The sequence below is a fragment of the Xiphophorus couchianus genome, chromosome 21 (assembly GCF_001444195.1).
Source record: "Xiphophorus couchianus chromosome 21, X_couchianus-1.0, whole genome shotgun sequence".
In the NCBI taxonomy this organism is placed as follows: domain Eukaryota; kingdom Metazoa; phylum Chordata; class Actinopteri; order Cyprinodontiformes; family Poeciliidae; genus Xiphophorus; species Xiphophorus couchianus.
The window spans coordinates 16,149,007-16,169,024 of record NC_040248.1 but is presented as its reverse complement, the minus strand read 5'-3'; the positions used below and the strand labels follow the sequence as shown (position 1 = coordinate 16,169,024).

The 20,018-nt window shown below is 38.4% G+C and overlaps 1 protein-coding gene across 1 annotated transcript in view; it reads right to left on the bottom strand.

Annotated features, from left to right (window-relative positions):
• The window catches only part of ofcc1 (orofacial cleft 1 candidate 1), a 166,822-nt gene that overhangs the window by 6,338 nt on the left and 140,466 nt on the right, over nucleotides 1-20,018 (bottom strand). Inside the window, exon 25 of the mRNA XM_028005695.1 lies at nucleotides 5,391-5,591. Coding sequence (XP_027861496.1) covers nucleotides 5,391-5,591 — 201 coding nt within the window. The remainder of the gene's footprint in view (nucleotides 1-5,390; nucleotides 5,592-20,018) is intronic.

The window sequence follows — 20,018 nt, the reverse complement described above, 5'->3', positions numbered from 1 at the left end:
TCAATTTTATGGGTGACTCAATGTAGACAATATACTGTATTTTACTCAGGACCTACTACAAGATCTACTTGGGTACAGATATCGGAAATCCCACTGAAACCTCTCTGGAAGCCCTTACAAAAACATCTTTTTACAGCGTTTTGTTTGAGATTTTACTATATTAAAACATAAGTAACCCATTTTAGCAACATATAATATAAACAGTCAACTATAGGAGGAAAAGAGGGACATCAGAAAAGGTCTCGCCAATTTCTCTGTGATGTTAAACCAGTATAAACTTGTCTGATAATTACACGTCGTATGCTTCCGAGACGTTTTCCTGTCAAACAGACATGGCTGCTAGGGAGGCATCAGTCTCCTGATGCAACATACTGCGATGAGCCAAGGACATTCCTTTGTCTCTTTCCAAAAGTGTCTTTTCATAACACACACACACACACACGGCCCCATACCCCCTCACACAGAGAGAGAATACAGAGCACACTAACTTCCTGTGCAAATCAAATTCATATTTCTGACGGTCACTGTCGACCTTACGGCAATGAAGCATCGGCCCTAAGCTCCACAGTGGCAATCAAACATGCAGCAGAGTAATTACAAGAGGGGGGAAGATGGAGAATTGATGCAGTTTGTCAATTAATGTTGCTGCAAGGTGTTTCTGCGAAAGGTTAACTTCTTCATATTCTCTGCATGCTAAATTAGGTCAATATTGGTCCAGTAAAGAGACGTCGTCATTTGAAGATGGACAGTAGGCTGACTCATGCCATTTTTTTTAAAGAAACAAAACAAAACAAAACAAAAAAAACCAATATTGACAAATTTAATGGAATGTCATGATGAAATCTAAGCTACTCTTCGATAGATTATTTTTTTGTTTTCAAAATATTGCTACTGCATAAAGATCCTCTACAAATTTGTTTTCTTTGTAGTCTTAAAAATCCGCTACCTACATGGGCGATAACCTCTCCTAATTGCACCGCAACACTTTCACCCCTGCTGAAGCTAAGATAATTACATGTCAGCTAATAAAATCTTACTGTTAAATAAACTGCACACCTTTTGTTTCTGCGACTGAGCACATTCACAAGAAGGAGAAAAGAAAAAGCACCAGAAAAATTGCAGGGAAAAGTTCTTTTATTTATTCAAGTCGCTGGAGATGCTCATCATCAGCGCTTTTTCCGAGCCATAAATAATTTGCAGAGAGAGGTAATATTCAAGCTGGCAGAGCCTTAGTTGTGCATCTTTAATGGAAGTTTTACAGAAGCTGAGCCAGTTCTTGCATATGCTGCTGTCACCCATATGGAGGAAAAGGAGACAAAAGGAGCACAATTGGCTTGTCCTATCTTTTTATAAGTCCGCCGACACTTAAATGCTAGCCTCAGAGAAAAAGCGGCACAGGGGGACATAAACCCACTGTGGTTTTAGGAGGGAAGATAATGACTTTGCCTGCATTAATTTCTTCATCAGCCATCTTGTTTCTACAGACAGAGTGGTTATGAGTCCTTCTCTGAAGGTCCTAGCTTATATGGATGCCTTTCCGTACATAATTTTGGCCCTAACGGTTGTTGTCGACAGCACATTTTGCGAGTCGGCAGCTGTGGAACATCTGTTTATAGGTAATGAGTATTTGGAAAGCTACACCTCACTTTACCTTTAATGGCTTTTATTGGAGCGCACTGATGGGAAAGGAGCTTTAACTTCTTGTTTTGTTGGGATTCAGCGAGAAGATTCTCTCAGTAGGGTCAGAAACACACACACACGCACACACACCTGCCTCTGGCTACAGACTCAGTGAAGGCACATGATGGATCATTAATATTAACTTTTTAAAGCAGAATTCAACATGCAAGTCAATAAAGAGTTCATTATTGTTATAGTTTTGACTAAACATTCTCAACGGTAACTTTACTATATTTCAACTAATTGCAAAGGATGCAGCACAAACAACTTTCAGTCAACATGAAATGTTTCACAACTGCTGAATAAACAAAAGATTTTTTTTTTTTTACTGACTTACGACTTTTGTTGTCTTTCACTCCCAAATGAACAGTTTTTGATCTGCCTTCATTTCAATTGCTCCAGGCACTAAGAACCTGCTTTTTCTTTCTTTTCCTTTTTTTTTTTTACTGTGTTCACTTAAAGTGCAGATTTGGGTGTGATTTGGAAACCTGCTGGCCTTGAAAGTTCTGGTCATGTTAGACTCAGTGAAACAAGTTCTTCAGGGCACCTCTGCACAAACAAACAGGACTCCTTCAAGGAAATAAGTCATTTCTAAATATTTGCTCAGTAACTGAAAAGGCGAGATGACCATTTAACTTCTAAGATAGAGAATATTGGTCATATTATCTGCACAATCCAATTAGAATATATGCTGCCCTGTGAAAGTTTTCACACAAACATTTTTTCCCCCATTTTGTCATTATACAACCTCCTGTGTGTAATTTGTTCTCGGGATTAGTAAAGCTGTTGTGTGACGATTTCAGAAGTCTGTTTGAGAATATATTTGGATTTACATAATTATGGAGAGAGAATAACACCAAAATGGCCAGAAAATGATAGAAATGTTTAAATCAAGGTTAGGCTACAATAGAATATTAAAATATTTAATCATTAATTGCAATGCTCTTAACTTGTACTTAGAATGTCTATATCTTGTTTTTTAGTTTTACTTTATCACACAAATGTTCTATGAAATATGTTAAGGTTTGAAGATGTGAAAACAAAATGAACATACAAACTATTTAAAGGCAAAAAACACATAGATGTGTTAAATGAACAAACAGACATACAGTACTGTGAATTTCTGGACCTTGGTGTGTCAACTTTAAACTTTTGTGGTATTTGTTCTCACCTGCCTACTTTTTTATTCATCTTGTGAGCTTGATAAATAATAACCCTTTGTTTGATGTGCATGCTGCTGCCAGAATTAAGCATAGACCACTAATAAAATCAGCTGAAGTGTTTTTACAATGGCCTGCATAAACCCAGTCTATATATTTAGGACTAGATTACTTTGGACTATGTAAAGTGAAGATCTGTTCTTTCAGGCGGAAGGTGATCAGTTTTATGTGATGTGCTGCTTGGCGGTGTTATCGCTCTTCTCTACCAGCTGGTGAAAAACAATGCCATCAGCATCACTTGCTACCTAAAAGCCTTCGCCTGTGAACAGGTGAAAAGCGCAGACCAAAGTGACATGAAGTGCACCAGAAAGGAGAGAAATATAAGCAACACAAAGAGCGTGAAATAATTTTCCATGGACGGTGACATCTACATGTGGCTTCTGTGAATTCTCGGTTGCCGTTTGAATGCAGAAGTCCATTGTCATAAACTTTCTTCTTCTCACAAAGAAAAGATGCTGTGATCAATGGTTTTATTGCTAGAAATTAGTGGGAACATCTGTTTGTGTGCTTGCAGAAAATTAATTGCTTTTACCATTTCGTTTGTTTTTGCACTGTGTCTATTTTCAGTGATGAACAATCCTCCTTGTTATGTCATTTACCTTGCTCAAGTCTATAGGCTATACACACATAAACAGACCAGCACCGAAACAGATATACCACCATCATGTTTTGTTAAATAAGCTCATTTATCTGGTGGTTTATGATTGAGGACCATTAGGACATAACAGAGCCTCAGAGCTAATTGTTGGCACATCAAGCATTTTCTCTCCTCACTTCTTTGACATTTCAACTTTAAAATATTAATTTTGTTGAGACAATCCAGGTTGCTTGGGGTGTGACAGAATGATTGAAGACTGAATAATACATTCCTGCTTCAGCGGCAGCTCTTTCCACAGATTTTGAGTAACTTTTGAGTATGTAAGTAAATTGTATTTATTATTTACATGGCCCTTTTCACAGACAGAAATATCAAAAAGTGCTTTGCAGTATATTATAGAACACAAAACGCCACATAAAATGACAGTTAATAAACACAATAAAATAAGGAAGAGCGAAGAGAATGCAGTAGTATCCTAATTACCAAGAAGTCTTTAAAAAGAAAGCCGCCTTTTAAGAAGTAACTTTTAAGAAGTTAAATGTGGAAGTCGATCAGAAAAAGTTTAGCATCTTTCCATCTATTTTCTGTGCTTGCTCAACGTTATAGGGACATTATAAGAGAGACAGGAATAGGCAGCCAGTCCGGTGCAGGGCAACACAGAGCCACACATGACAAAAAAACCCAAAAACACAGACATATACACGGAGACTCAATGTCATCAAGTGACCAAACAACATTACTTGCACATTTTGGAGGTAGCTGGAGTACCCAGAGAGTACACACACATGCATGGGAGGTTGTTCAAACTCCATGCAGACAGATCTCATTCCAGGTTCCAGGAAACTTCATGCTGAAAGGCAACAGTGCTAATAACAGTGCCACCATGGTGACCCATTCATCAGAATGTGAATTCTGTTATGTTTTTTGTGTGCATGTAGAGAAAACAGCGCTGCATAAACCATAAAGGTTTGTGTCACAACTTGCTGCAAAATTTAAGCTATTTCTGGTGCTGCATAGTTTAGATATCTGATAGTCATCATTGTCTTAATTTAATCATACCTCACTGCATAAACATTCACTTTGAGTCTTCTTCTGATTGTAACGACGTAGAGCAAAGAGCTTTGTTGTTACCACAACCCGGATCAGATAAGGTATGATGGCTTCACAAAGCAAAGAAAAACTTTTTTTTAGTGTCCAACTGTTAAAATGGATAATCTAAAATCATTGTAATTTATTCCAAAATCAATTACCCTACGTCATTGGACATTGGACAATTACCCAATGTCATACCCTGCGCAATTGTCTACAGGTGTTCCTCTGGAGTGTATACCAGGTCTAACTCTATCCAACATCTACATTCGTAATACTCTCCGTACTGCTGGAAGTTCTTTAATCAATTTATATGCTGATGACAATATTTTATACAGATCTATTGGAACCTTGAACACTTTACTTTTCATATTAATCCATCTTCAATATGCCTTCTCCACACTTCACCTTCTTCTGAACATAAGCAAACCCAAACTCATGATTTTTACTGTAGCTTACCACAGACTCTGTCCTCTCAATAATTCATTCCAAATGATGTGAAGTTTCTGATCCATGGAGCTGCTTGTGATTTGCATGTATTATTTTTTTTCTTTTGTTCCTCTATTATGGTTATGTTTGTACTTTTTTTCTTTTTCTTCTTACCCAAAACAAAGACTCAATAATTTCAAAGGATGAATAAAACCAGAATAATAAAAGGCAGAAGTCTTAGTAGTACAAAAAATGGAATAATGGGCATCTTTTTTTTTTATCCAATGAGCACCAGACATGCAAACAATTCTGCTTGGAAAATGGATACGTTGCCCAAAGAACCATTAAATAAAAAACCTCTTCTTTAATCTCACCTCAATGATAGTCCCATCAGGTTGTCGGAGGAAGTGTCTGTATCTCTGTTTTAGCCCACTCAGGTACAGAGTTTGGATTACGACATGAGTGCTGGTCTCGCTCTCTGGTGGCAAACCATCCTCAGTGTGAGGCTCATCACCGGGGGCAGAGGGGCTGGAGAGAAAGTCCTCTGCTGTCCAGATAGAGTCATAAACCGCCACCTGCTCACCACAGGCAAAATGACAGAAATATGGATGGCATTGTTCAAGTCAGATACTGATAAGTGTTTTTTATTTTATTTTATTTTATTTATTATTACAATAAAGAAATGAAATGGTTAAAAAAACAAAGCACACAATAAGGGAGTCCTAAGGGAACTGAAGGGTAGCAGGTATAGTGACAGGCTGCGTTTGAGATCATATGAGCGGTATAATCCAGATTGCCGCTTTGTTCATGACTCCTCTCTGTGTGTTCATGTGCGGGGCTTACACACCTGTAATGTGCTGCTCTTCCATATCAGGGTGAGACATGGGAGCCGGCGGGGCATGTAACATGTTATATAGGTCATGTAACTCGAAGTCATCCATGTGTGAAGATCATGGAAGCTCATTCCCCTCTGTGAAAGTGTTTATGGCTGAAGGCTGGAATGTTGATTTATCAGATCTCTTATACATAAAATCAACAAATTAGCAAAATATACATTTACAAACGACAATGTACAATATCCAACTAGAAAGGAAAGTAATTGCGCTTTGCGTTTTCACATCTTAAGACTTGCAGTGCCTTTGCAAAACATTCCTATCCCTCTAATTGTTTTACCTCGTCACAACCACTACCTTTAAAGAATGTTATAGGGACTTTATATGATAAACCAATGTAAAGGTATGCATCATTTTTAAGTGGAAAGAAGATATTTAGCATAGTTTTTCAAATATTTTGAAAGTAAAAATCTAATATGTATTGCATATGTTTCCACTCAGCCTGTTTGAGTCAAAACTTGGTAGAACAACTAAAACTGCAGCTCCTTTTGAACATTGAACAACTCTTTACTATTTTTTATATCTAAAAACAGTTATTTTTTTCAAATTCTTGATTGGAGACAAGCTCAAACGGTTTCAGACAGGGTGGTCAAAATTTTATGACCACCCTGTTATCAATTGGAGTTTGTATGAGCCATCAAGACCACCTATTGCAGCTCTGGTTATATGTTCAGGTCATCTGAGGGATTAAAATGAACAAACTTTCAAAACAAAACTACAAGGAAACTTATAACTAAGGAATAACATGAATATGAAAAACACAAAACAAAGAGAGAACACAAGATAAAAGATCATCACATGAAATCCCAAATAAATAAAAAAAAACATTAAAGTTTGTGGTTGTGACGTGATAATGCTCAGGAGGTATAGATACTTTTGCAGTCCACTGTCAAAGCCATTAAGTGAATTTCAACCAGGCAGCAGGCTCACAGTAGTGAATCCTACACACATGCGCACCCCCACCCCCCACCCCCCCCCACACACACCCAGTCAGAGTCATAAAGAGAAGAAAGTTCTTCAAGGTGACCCCCTAATTGGCTGTGTAATTATGATTCGTTTAAAAATAAGGAGAAAGAAAAAAAAAGGTAAACTCATTCAGTGGGCCATGAGTGGCAGGGTCAAACTGAAGGAGGGGCGGCGTATCAATGTCACCCTCATACTTATAAACGCAAACACAACTCTAGGCACTTCGCTGAGAAAACAGTGGAAGCCATTACCAAAGCTGTAATTAGAGACATAGCATAAAGAGCAAGGCAGACACTCCAGTAAGTAGAAAGGCCCTCATTGTCAAAGTGTCAAAGAGGCACAAAAGCAAATAAGAAAAAGACTGCAGCATACTATGTAAGAGAGAAAGGGAGAGAGAAAAAAGACAGAGAGAGGGAGAGAGAGAGAGAGAATGTTTGGTCTACGGATACAGGAATGCATCTCTTCCGTTCTAATTTAGACTCTCATTAGAGAAATCGCCTCAACTGTGCTTTGCTTCAAGCTTGGCCTCAGCCCACACTAGTGGTAACTGATTACTTGAATTTCTTAAATAATCAGCACCTCTGCAAGGCAGTAATCAGTCTGTTTGGATAGCATGTGTACGTTGATGTTTTCTTTTTCTCTCTCTCACTCTCTCAGAGAGTGAGAAAGTTGCATTTCTTCCAATACAGTCATGTTTTTATTTGTGTAGGAGCGTGTACAATATTTTATTTGAAAGCTTGTCCTAATACCGGATTCACAGGTATCTGGCAATATTTCAATAAGACCTGACACCTGTACGTCAGGTATCAGGTTGTGAAGAAATTTGATCTGGTTACATTACAACAAAACTTCTGAGTTAGAACAACTTATTTGTATAGACTCTTGTGGTGTACATATAAACTAGAATTAAGTGGCAGTAAGGTGAATGACCTTGTTGCTGTAAATTAATTATGATTGCCATTTCTGTGCCAGTGTGTGGTATGACAACTGCATGACTGCTTTGACGCAAAAGTTATTACATAGCATTTTCGGCCTTGTGAAAATCATATAAATAAAGCTTGAATTATTGATGTCACATCCAACCAACATTTACATATTGGTACCAAAAGGACACAAAATGGGTTGCAAAGATAGAATGGCATGGGGTTAGATGCATTTTCCAGTTTGAGCTGCTTTTCTTAATATCAGTTTAAAAACCCAGCTAATACCTGGAATCTAACTTATAGATTTTGTATTTAACTAAACCAGACCTGCCCCTAACAAGAAAACATGTGCTCATTACAATATTCATCAAGAAATAGTCAGGTGAGTTCTGGTAGTACGCAAGTTAAAAACAATGTGATATCATCTCCCTACCATGTGCATATCATGTGAGACTTACTTTGCAGAGAATCTACTTAGCAGCAATGTTTTTTCTACTGGCCCACGGGTCCAACTTTTAAAAAGAAAATGCTCTGATACATAAACATTCAAATTGAAATGGTCTCTTCTCACAACTTACCTTGCATTTATAGTGTAACAGATTGTTAGAGTATCATTGTATAAAGGTCTGATACAGTACATACATACGGTACTAGTTTTCTGGTTGAGGATGTCATTAGATTCTTAAGTTATCTAAACAAATTGTAAATTAAACATATTTTCCCTCCACTGGCCACATGTGTGGTTGTGACTCAGTTATGGCCCTTCACCAGAGTTCTGAAAACCAAGCTGTACAGTGATGATAGAAACACTATGCATTCCGAGTCTATGCTATACGTCACTTTGGTTAAACACACCTGCTCAAATTCTCTGTTGTGATTGAGCAAGAGTATGTATTTTGGCTTGCATGAAAATAGGTTTGTTTTATGTTAGCCATGCTACCATCCTACACTAATTAGCACGTGAAATCAAGTTGACAAGATTAGACAAAAGCTTGAAAAGGTGTTTGTGTGTTCTGTTTGGATGATGCCATTTCATGCAATGCACCATGGCTCTCAGGAAGCATCACTGCTGAGACACAAAAAGGAAAGAGCATTAGAAGAGGCCTGTCTGCTCAGCACTACTCTGTTCTGGTCTGTTGTGTTACGTTATGGTGCTACTCTGGCTTCTAGCCCCAGCTTGAGTGCTCTCTCCACTCCACCATTGTTCCATTTGATAGCACTAAGTGACTGATTTAGGTTCAATGCCTGCATGGAGCAGACAGGCCAGCTGTGGGTTAAGCAGATAGCATTCAAGTGAGTTAACCCAATTCAAACCCAATCAAGTCAGGATTTATTGTCGAGGTCTGTATTTAGAAATCTGATAGAGTCTACATCAGTCATTTGACTTGTATCAGGAAAGACGGGTCTTGTTTTCTTTTAGTGGAAGACTATAAACGGCAAACCATGTTTTCCAGCAGGGACATAAATTTTGAAATTTGCAGACATTACCACAAATCAACATTGGAAGAGAAGGAGAGACACGGGATCAGGAAGTGGGGATAGAGCATCTGCTGTTTGACTCCATGGTTCACCATATAGTCTGTTTTTTTCTGGGGGAAGATGCAATTTCACACCCACCATTCCATATCATAGTGCAAATGATGAGGAAAAAAAATCAATCAGGCTGAATAGAAGAGCACAATTTTAACAATACATCATGACTTGTCACTCATTTGAGTGTGGACACACATTTCTCAGACAGTCCGTTTAAGTGAAGCACTATTTTTGTAGATTTGCTGTTGTTCCATACCCTTTTCATTCTCAAATGATGGACTAAACAGTGCCTATGATGTGTCAAAAGGTTTTAGATTGTTTTTCCCCCCAAACCTGGCCTTTACCTTCCCTGGTCTGTCTGGTGTGCTATTTAGTCCTTGCGATGCTGTAAGTTCAATAATGTTGTCTACCAAAGACATTCACAGAACAGCTGAGATTTTACTTGCATTACCCGGCAAATGTTTGAACTCAGTTATGTGACTTAATGAGGGGAATTATTTTAGGGGTTATAAGGCAAAGAGAGATGAATACTAATTTACTCCACACTTTTCAGATTTTTATTGTGAAAAATATGTTTCTATTTTCTCATATTCTCATCTTTCCACTTGAAAAAAATATGTGCTGCAACGCAATGTTATATTGCACAAAATACGTTCATGTTTTCAGTTGTAATTCAGGGCAGTATAGCTACTTTTACAAGGCAAATTGTCTGACACTTTGTGTCATGCCAGTTCTTAAGTGCATGTCTGCTATTGACTTTCATGGAACAGCATTTTTTTTTTTCACAGTGAATCCATCTGGCTTAGCCTGCTGACAACCAAAGCAGTTCAACCTAAGGACCTTGTTGTAAGCCTCGCTATTCTTCAGTGCTCAAAACAGTGTGTCAAAAAAGGAAAAGGACCTTCAGGCAAATTAGAAAAACATTCACCGTTAAGAGATGCAATTATTAATCTACCTTTTGGAATACTGACATGGACCAATCAGTGATTAATAAACACAAACAAACACAGCCCTAGGTAGAGTTAATTTTGTGAACTAAATATTAACATTTTATTGAGAAAAGTCTTGGCACATGTCAACCAGTATTTATGTTTTAAGACACATGTTTGCGCACATAGTCGACGGTGTAAATTATGTTTGCCTGGTTGGTACTGAAAGGAGGCAAGATGGAGGAGTCTGCACCAGCAGGCGAGCTGGCTACTGTCCAGAACAGGAGCCTAAGGCATGGACAACAACAGGCTTGTCAACCCCTCTGATTGTTTAATGATTGATCCAAACTAGATAGCTGTCATAATCAGTTTATGCATTTCTTTCCAAGATATACCTCGCCGTGTTTGATTTAAACTATTTGCATATTCCTCATGTTTCAGATGTTTTGATTCCCTGGCATAATAACGTGGCACTCCGTCATCTGGGATTGTAAGATAAGAACAACCATGAAAAACAGGTTTTCTGCTAAGAATAGTTTGCATTGTGCATCAGCTGTAACAATTCGGCCTATGTTTCATGGCATGTTGTTATTTAACTAGTTCTCGTTGGTAATCAGCCTAACAGAGCTTGTCTAGCAACTTGACCAGTGTGTGACTTGTACAGTACATGTCTTCCTGTCTCCCAACTTTCTCTGCCTTTCCATTGACCACTTGAAAACAAAGTTGCTGACCTTTCCCGGGTCTTGCCACCTGCATCTTTCCCAGCTATTTCCCAGCCCTCGCAAATTTATGCTGTGAGAAGGCAGGAGTTTTCTCCACTGACATGATCCTTTTGGTTTATAGTTCTGTCCCACTTGGCTTTAATTTACAGTGGGAAAATAATTAGAATCTCACTTTTGCAAAGAGTGGAGTGAAAATGTAAACAATGCTTCCCTGCGGGCGGGTGCTTCATCACTTTGACAGGTGCATTTGAATTTGCCTGGGTGGCGGACAGACTTGGTTATTTATGTGTCAGTCGCACATGAAAGCCCCGGCTGCGGCTGGAGTTGGGACTGACACTGTGGAAGGGGTTGAAACTCTGTTCAGTGGGTTTAAATTTGGGAGAATATAGGAAATGCTGCAAGGTTCTGAACTGGAAGGTTACAGCAGGGCTATTCCCCTTGGCAGTCAGATGAAGGCCAAAGGAAAAGGTAGGAAATGAAGTTAGAAATGAAGTTTTGGCTGTGTGATTTACTGTTGTTGTGAGGAGACATCTTGTGATGAAAAGACATATATATTATGAAATTATGCATATAAATAATCTTACTAATTCAGTTATTTTAGGTGCTAAAACGAGGAAAGTCTTGTGGTTGTGCTTAAAATGTATCTTTCTGAGCTTTATGAATGTTAACAGAATGTAAAGAACTTTATAAAAACCACTTTGGCACAAACTATACCATCATAGTCATTACCACTGCTGTATTTTTACGGTTATTTTAACACTCAAAGATGGACCTCTGCTCCTGTATCAAGTATTTTACAGCCTGTAACAGGTTTTCTTCCACGATTATCCTCTAACTTTTATAAAAGCATTTAAGGTTATCTTTGCATGTTTACAACTATGCCTATAAAGTGCAATAATATGCCAATGTTTCTGCAAATCACAAAACTAAATGTGTCCCAGCGGGACATTTCCACAGACATAAAGAACAAAAAGCTCAAAAAGGAGCATCAGTGATTGTTGTGAAGTGCGTGAAGAGGTAGACTGAGTTACTTCTTTTGTCCGCAGATATATGCACACACACACACACATGCACGCCAAGTAGCACAGTAACACATATGCTAACACACATATATCTAAGCCCACAAAACAGACAAAGCCCCACACAGTGAGTGAACGCATGCGTGCATCTCCAGTGCCTGCGGGCGCTTGAAGCTGCAGAGCAGGGAGAGGGGGAAGGAGGGAGTGTAGAGGGCTGTGGGGTGATAGAAGGGGTGTGTGTGTGTGTGTGTGTGTAGTGGGGGGAAGTAGCATGGTTGGAGTGTGTGTTGGAGGGGAGAGGGGGTTGAGGGTACTGTGCACAGAGGCAGTTAAAGCTACAGAGGGTCAATCCCCTGACTCCCTGACCAAACCATCATTTCAATAAGACCTTGTCTGGGTTTGAGGCCTGATCACAGGTTTGATGCCACAGAAACATCTGTGGCACATAGAAACATAATGCATGGTCTGATGGATCAAGAAACTCCAACCAACACATGATGTCTGGTACTAACTAATAAGCACAAGGATAGCACAAACATTTTGAGTCATGGACTGAATTAAAATCTACCTAAGAAAACACTTTACACCATGTACAGTTACATTAGCCACCTTATATCGAACACCTGTTGTATTCCTTAAAGCAAATCTGCCAATCATTAGACAACATAATGCAATTAGACATCCAAATGAGCATTAGGCGTCCAACCAAATAGAATGACAAGGAAATAAAATTTAAGAGATTTCGTACGCAGCATGGTCGTTGGTGTCAGGAACTTCTGTTTCTGGTTACAGTTATTACTGGTTACAGCCAAGGGATGTGGGATAATGTCTCTCTTAATGTGCTACATGTTCAAATTACAGCAGCGTAAGAAAACTCCACATAAAGTCAGGCAAGTGTAGGAAGTCAAGGCTACAATTCACACAGGCTAACAGAAATAAGACAATAACAGATTGGAAAAAGTTACTTAATCCCATGAGTATGCTGTTTTAGCTACAATATTAAGCCTGCAGAAAGAGAATCCCATATAAACAACAACATAACATAGATCCACCCTGCTTCTTATCAAAAGTTAAGGCTGGAAGGTGTAATATGCTGATATTGGTGAATATTTTATTGGCACACTCTTTTTTTTTTTTTCCAAAAAGGCACTTTTCTCCTAACAAACACTTTTGGAGATACAGTCCAGGAAGAGTAGACACACCAAACTTAAATAACTATAACAGCATTTGTCAGTTTTGTTATGCTACCACTAACAGGAAGAAGTAACCATGCAAACGGGTAAGGTGAAGTAAAGTTCCACTGCCCAATCTTACTTGGTTATACATGGGGTTCATGCACCACATACAAATGCAAAGCCAAGACAGGCCACAGCACATTGCACATGGCTGGGAACAGGCCAAGACCATAAAGCATAAAGGACCAATGACATATATGCATGGATAGGCCAAGCAATGTCAGCCATTAGAACAGAAATAGATATGCTATTATTGTAAAATTGGCCAGTATGTGGCCGGTCAGAAAATATAATTGGAGCAGCTTGAAAATGGCATGGATGCACACGGTCTGTGTTGGGCCTGATTTGGCTGAAGCAAAGGTCTGTGTCTGGTGAAACGCACCATTGGACAAGACAGGCCACCCATTCATATTTGCATGAAGGGACACACACACATACACATACAGAGTATATATATAGATATAGATATATATATCTATATCTATATATCTATATAGATATAGATATATCTATATATATATCTATATCTATATATCTATATATAGATATATATATCTATATCTATATATATAGATATAGATATATATATCTATATATATATATATATATATATATATAGATATATATATCTATATATAGATATAGATATATATATCTATATATAGATATATAGATATAGATATAGATATATATATAGATATAGATATATATATATATATATATATATCTATATCTATATATATATCTATATCTATATATATCTTATCCAATGCAAACACATATGCACACCCCGACAAACAGCTTGTTTGCTATGGCAGTTTTCAACCACTCTCCACTAGTTACTCTGCCTCCAAAGCAGTGACCATCCCTCCTCAGTGTTTTGACCTGAATAGTCACAATTAAGATGTCATAAAAAAAAAGAAAACTCGAGCCAAAAGTAGTACACAGCAAACTGGACTCTTGAGAACAAAATAAACAAGCAAAAGAATAACTGTATTTACAGTCAGAATAGACCAGACAACTTTAGACGACTTTAAAGAGATTATGCATTGAGATAGCATCTCCCAGTGCCTAAGATAATCCAGAAAATAAGATATGCATAAATTGCTGTTACTAATCTCCTTTGCAAAAAAATAAAAAATAAAAGCTAACTCCCAACCTACAGTAAACAACTCAGATAGCAGCTCAGCTTTTTCTTCCATGCCGTTTCTGACTCACACCAGGCCCTAAGGTGATCACTTCTCCAGGTTTGTTTTGGGGCATGCTGAAGTTTACTGGCAACTTTGATGAAACAAGAGGGTAAGTCCTCATTTAAGCCCTCGCTTAGATCATAAATGACTGACAGTAAGATATTATGTTGTCAAGTTTCTTCAAGTGATAAACATTCAAAGGGCTAATTTAAATTTTGAGTGCAATCCATATGCAAATATGTAAGTTCAGATCTGCCACAGCGTGCCCAAGCCAAATTCACACAAGTTCACAGATGCATGTGAACTCATGCATTAAGCCACTGTGAATTTGGGTTGTGATATTTAGTATTGCCAGAGCCAAGCCAATCACATACCCGGTGCTTTCCACTGAACTAATTCTACATTAGTGGCATGCCTCCTTCAGGTAATCCTATTGTGGTGCAAAAACATGTTTCCCCTCACTCAAACTACGCCGTGCACATATCTCAGGATGCCATGTTTAATTCTTTAAATTTTAAAGGGACGGGCTTCGTATTAAGATGCTGCAGACAGATGCCAAAGTTGAGGGTTGCCTTTGATATCCAGAATTTGAGTTTGGAGTAGCTTCAACCTAATCAAGCCTCGGAGGCTTGAGGTGATAAGTATCCAAGCCAATAACCTGAATGAGGGCTGGGAGTCAGGGGCATGCCTTCATTCGCATGCTTTCTCTCTCTCTCACTCTCTCATGCATTACTTGTGCAAGTGCGTACACATATCCACACACCCCAGGCCACCCCCTTTAAGGTTCTAAGTAAAAAACCCCTTATAGAAAAATAAGAAATCTCCAAATATCTATCCCGTCCTTGAGATGTCACGAGGGGCTGTTAAGGCGCGACACCTGTCATGATCGCCAGGACTTCTTCAGCCCCTCGGGCCCACAGGAAGCGGCCAAGGTCAAGCTCTTTAAAGAAAAGGAAGGGAATGAGTAGAAAAGAACTGACTAACGACAGACAGTCACAAAGCATCAGATCTGTCAAATCAAAATAAAGCCTGTTTGGAGCCAGAGGCTGTTTGTACAACTTCTTGTATGTTGGGGAATGTGTGCCATACGTGTGTACACAAAGTATTTATCTAAGCAAGTGGGCTGCATCCTCTGTAAGATTTCTTAAGTGATAAAATCAACTTGTTTCCTTTAATAATCCATCCAAATGTTTGGCTTAACAGCATTCTATGCGAACTGCACTGATCTGACCCAGGTGATTTAGCTGTTAAAACTCTGGAAGTGTTACGGGGTTGTTGACTTATTCTGCTGTGTTGTTTCTTTCCTAAAAATTTTCCCTTCAACAGTTCAATTTGTGGCCATCTGTGTCATATTATTATATTATTATTATCCCATATTATTATGGGATGGCAAGAAAACAAGTAAGAATTCTTCTGCACTTGGCTTGTTTGGGAAAAGAAGAAAGAGGAGAGAGAAAGGGAAAAGTGTCTGAAAGTGGTCCAAACCTGGTGTCAATTTACCTCCTCCAGCTGCTTGCGTTTTGATGGCTGACAGGCAAAGCTTCCTTTAATAAAAAAAAATATAGGAGAATGCTCCTCAGCACTAATGGATCTATAAGTGCTTGAAATGGTCAAACATAATGCTGAATCCTTTTGTTTGACTCATAGATTGAATACATTACGGACTGCCAAACAAGATATTTCCTTGTTTAGGCTGACTTTTTAAAAAATCTTTCATCCCCTGCTTCTGACAGAGGGTATAGAAAGACCAGGCAGTGGTGGAAAATGATCTGCATCAAGGATGAATTGCAAAGGACAAATTGAGAGGTTTGACTATGTCTCCTGGATATTAAACCACAGAGACAATGCTCCCATATTGGGAACAAAGTACAAATAGGGTAAGGTTTAAACCAAAAATCACAATGTTGAATTGATGACAAAGATATTTTCCACTACTCATTGCTCCAAAATGCCATTGCACAACAAAAATTACAACAGTATATTGACTCCATAAATGAATCAAGGGTACAAAAGAGTTCTCTTATTTTTTAGGCTTAACTGTAATTCTTTTAATTCTGCCACTTTTTTGAGCAACGCCAGGTTGGCTCTCAGTGCATACTGACATAATCTATAAAATCTCACACAAACATATTTTTGTCAATAAAAACTTTCAACAGAGGCAAATGCATTTGAACTTGATCCATTTTTTCTCCTTTTTTTCATTTCTTTTTTTATATATTTTTTAAAAACCACTGTGCACCCCTTTCACACATTAGTGCCTAGGAAAGTCTATGACCTTTTCAGGAACACTGGCATGTAGTCTTTGCAGTCATATCTCATATTGAGCTCCCTAATGCTCTGAGTGTGGCTGCTGTGCTTGCCGCTGTGTCGCTCCTGTCGCTGCCTGCCTGCAATTCCCCCAGGCATTTTGGGCCCTCAGCAGTGTCCACCACACACCCACACACACGCACACAAATCTCCACTGTAATGTAATTGAAGACGCAACCCAAATGTGACATTCACATGCAGGACAGAAGAGAGGTATGCATGTAGATAATCACACATACGGATATGCATTTTGACTACAGACGCACTCGGTGAATCCACAAACTGAGTGCATGAGCAGGTTTGCCTCAACACGCATGCAGCCAAGCACAACAATGCAAAACATAAATAAATAAAAAACACTCATACATTTAAATGGCCACACACTGCCCACATTGCTCTGTGGTAGGGGTTACCAGGGTTGGGGAGACAATGTTCAACCCAATAATTACTCACAAACCGTCTCTTACTAACACACACTTACATGCACACTGACCACAAAACTAGCTGTCTTTGGACACAGAAAACCATCACAGCGCAAATGAAACACTTGGCTCTTTCTCTGACTGTTTTCCTGTGTTTCTGTTATGGGTTCCTGCTCAGGAGCTGGGGGTTCTTTTGTTACATGACAGCGGTTCCTGTGTACCCTTTCACAGCCCACTAATTTGTCCGCCTGCCTTCTTCCTCAGTGCTTCTTCATCCATTACTTAAGTTTCAGCTAAGCATCTCAGGTGGTCTGTATTCAGGTGCGCTGAGTACTATTATCCACAGGAAAAGACTTATAAACTAATATATGAGTATAACCATTTTAATGAAAATCTCAATTTAGGGGTTCTTGGATCATGTAGCTGTGTAGACATTTTGCTAATATTAAAACTGGTCAAAACACAGCAGTTTTTTAATTGAGATGGTATTTTTGTTATACTTTTACATGCTTAGTTTCTGCCTAGATGAACCATTTCGTGAATGGCAACTCCCCTGGTAGCTCTGATAAATACATATGAAAAACGTGAAATTAGATTTAAGCTCACAGAAAAAAAAAATGTAATCCTTAATTCAATTGCTACAGTTGGCATACCTAACAATTCCCATAAAATAAATTTAGCTGAAGTCCGTTTAACTTACCACCATGCACGGTGAGGAAGAGGAGGTTAAAAAAATAAATTGCCAAATTTCATTCTTGGAGAACGGCATCTTTGCGTCACATTGCCCCAAGGAAAAAAAGAAAGAAAGAAAAAAGCCTTTTGTCCTACTATCACACATTTAATTGCAGTGTGGTTTTTAAACGGAGACGGACACTTGCATAAAAGCATAGGCTTTGGTCAGACAAAACTACAAATTAGCTTTTCACTCTGCACCTCATGTCCGACATTGAGCACAGTGGATCGTCTGTAATGAGGGTGTGTTTATTCTATAGAGCCGCTAAACAGTGTTTGAGATCGTTGCATGAAAAAACTCTAGATTTTGACTGAAATTCTGGCAGCATCTTTAAGAATATTTGGATGTTTTGGCACAAAAGTGATCTGGGACCTTGAACAAAGGACTTTTTGAAAAATATCCACATGTAATTTTTTCTCCTGACTGAACTGAAAGTACCTCAATTAAAATTAAACGCTGGGTATTTTTAATTGATCTCTGTGACATTATCCTTATCCATTAGAAAATGTATTCACTTTAGCTTAAGTTTTTTGGCACATCTTTACCAGGGCTGCCAAAAAGTGCAGCGGAGGGCTATAAATTCATCACTGCTATTCCAACATGTGTTGTTTGACTCTCAACAGGTTTACGCGCCTCCAACCACGCTGCAGTTGCAAAGCACCTTGGGTGTTCCCAAACTTGCCCGCTGGTGCCCCATTACCCAGACACAGAGTGACAAACGGCGCAAACGTACTCAAAATGTTGATGCAATCAAGTTGAGAAAACATCTCCAGGGCCTCCCATGCAGCCGCCCTCTCTCCCTTTCTCCTTCAATTATAAAAATATCACCACCACCGAAAGGAAACTTTGAATTAATAGCACAAAGATATTTGCAGCAGGTAAGCTGATGGGGCTGCACTCTGTCATTGTCAAAGCGGTGTCTCCAACAAAACAGTTTGCATACCTGCCTAAGTATTACAGAAATTAACACCTCCCTTGCAGGTACAGTAATCAACGGGGTGACAGGAGACAATTAATTAGGTCCATCTGCATCACTGGCTTTACATAATTAATGGGGCTCATTACCAAGCTGAACTGAACCACTTACATTCACAGAGCCAGGGTAGTATAGAAGGGTAAAAAAATAAATAAATAAATTGTCATAGGCTTTACAATTTTTCCAAATTTCCTTCAAACATAAATCTATTTGTTTTAAAGTTTAAGTTTTAAAGCAGTGACAAACACTGAACTTAATCATTCCTACTTATTGCAACATAAAAAGGTATGTTAAAAATTTCAAGCAAAAGTATTTTCTTCAGAATTTAAGTTGGGCAACATTATGAGTTTGATGCAATCTCACGGTCAGCTGTACTCCGCGGTTTGAGCAGTTAATCTAAGTCCAATCAATTGAAAAAGCACACAAGCAGGTACATTATTAGTTTATGAGCTGTGATGCACCAATGAGAGTTTTTGATTTTATTTCTACCTCTGTCAGAAATATGTACATATTTAAAGGAAGCTTAATGACCCCAAAGTGTGGGAAAATATCTGATATTGAGGTAATTTGTAGGATATAAGAATAAAAATTTCAGAGTTGCTATGTGAAAATAACAAGTTTGATAATAACAGGACATTTTAAGGATGGATTTTTTTCCCCCCCTTTTGTTGTTCCAGAGCTGGAGGGAAATATAGAAATACTGAGATTTTGCTGAGTTCTTTGTTTTAACACAGCAAATTCAGGAAGTGAGTTTTTATCTGATTATAATTGCCTCTTATGTTGTTTGGCAGAGTTTAATTATGTGATAGCAATAGGAAAAAGCAATAAAGTGTTAAAAGTAAGACTAGCTTGTGGCTGTGCACACTGCAAATAAATTTTATTTTGACTTATTGAATTATATGAAGGTATAAAATTTGTCACAGTATCAACAAAATGTTGGGCATCAAAAGGGAAGATTCTCCTGAGACGTAGTTTTTTGTGGCCTTTTGCCACAAAAAAGGCAGCAGTCAGTTTTTGTGCTTTTGTCACAGTTTTAAAGGTCAAATGCTATCAAACTTCAGAGCCCCCACGCCACCCCCCGCAAAAAAAACTTGGGTTGACCTTGGAAATCCTTGGTTTCTCAAAGTGAATATGTTGATTTTCTAATGCGAAAT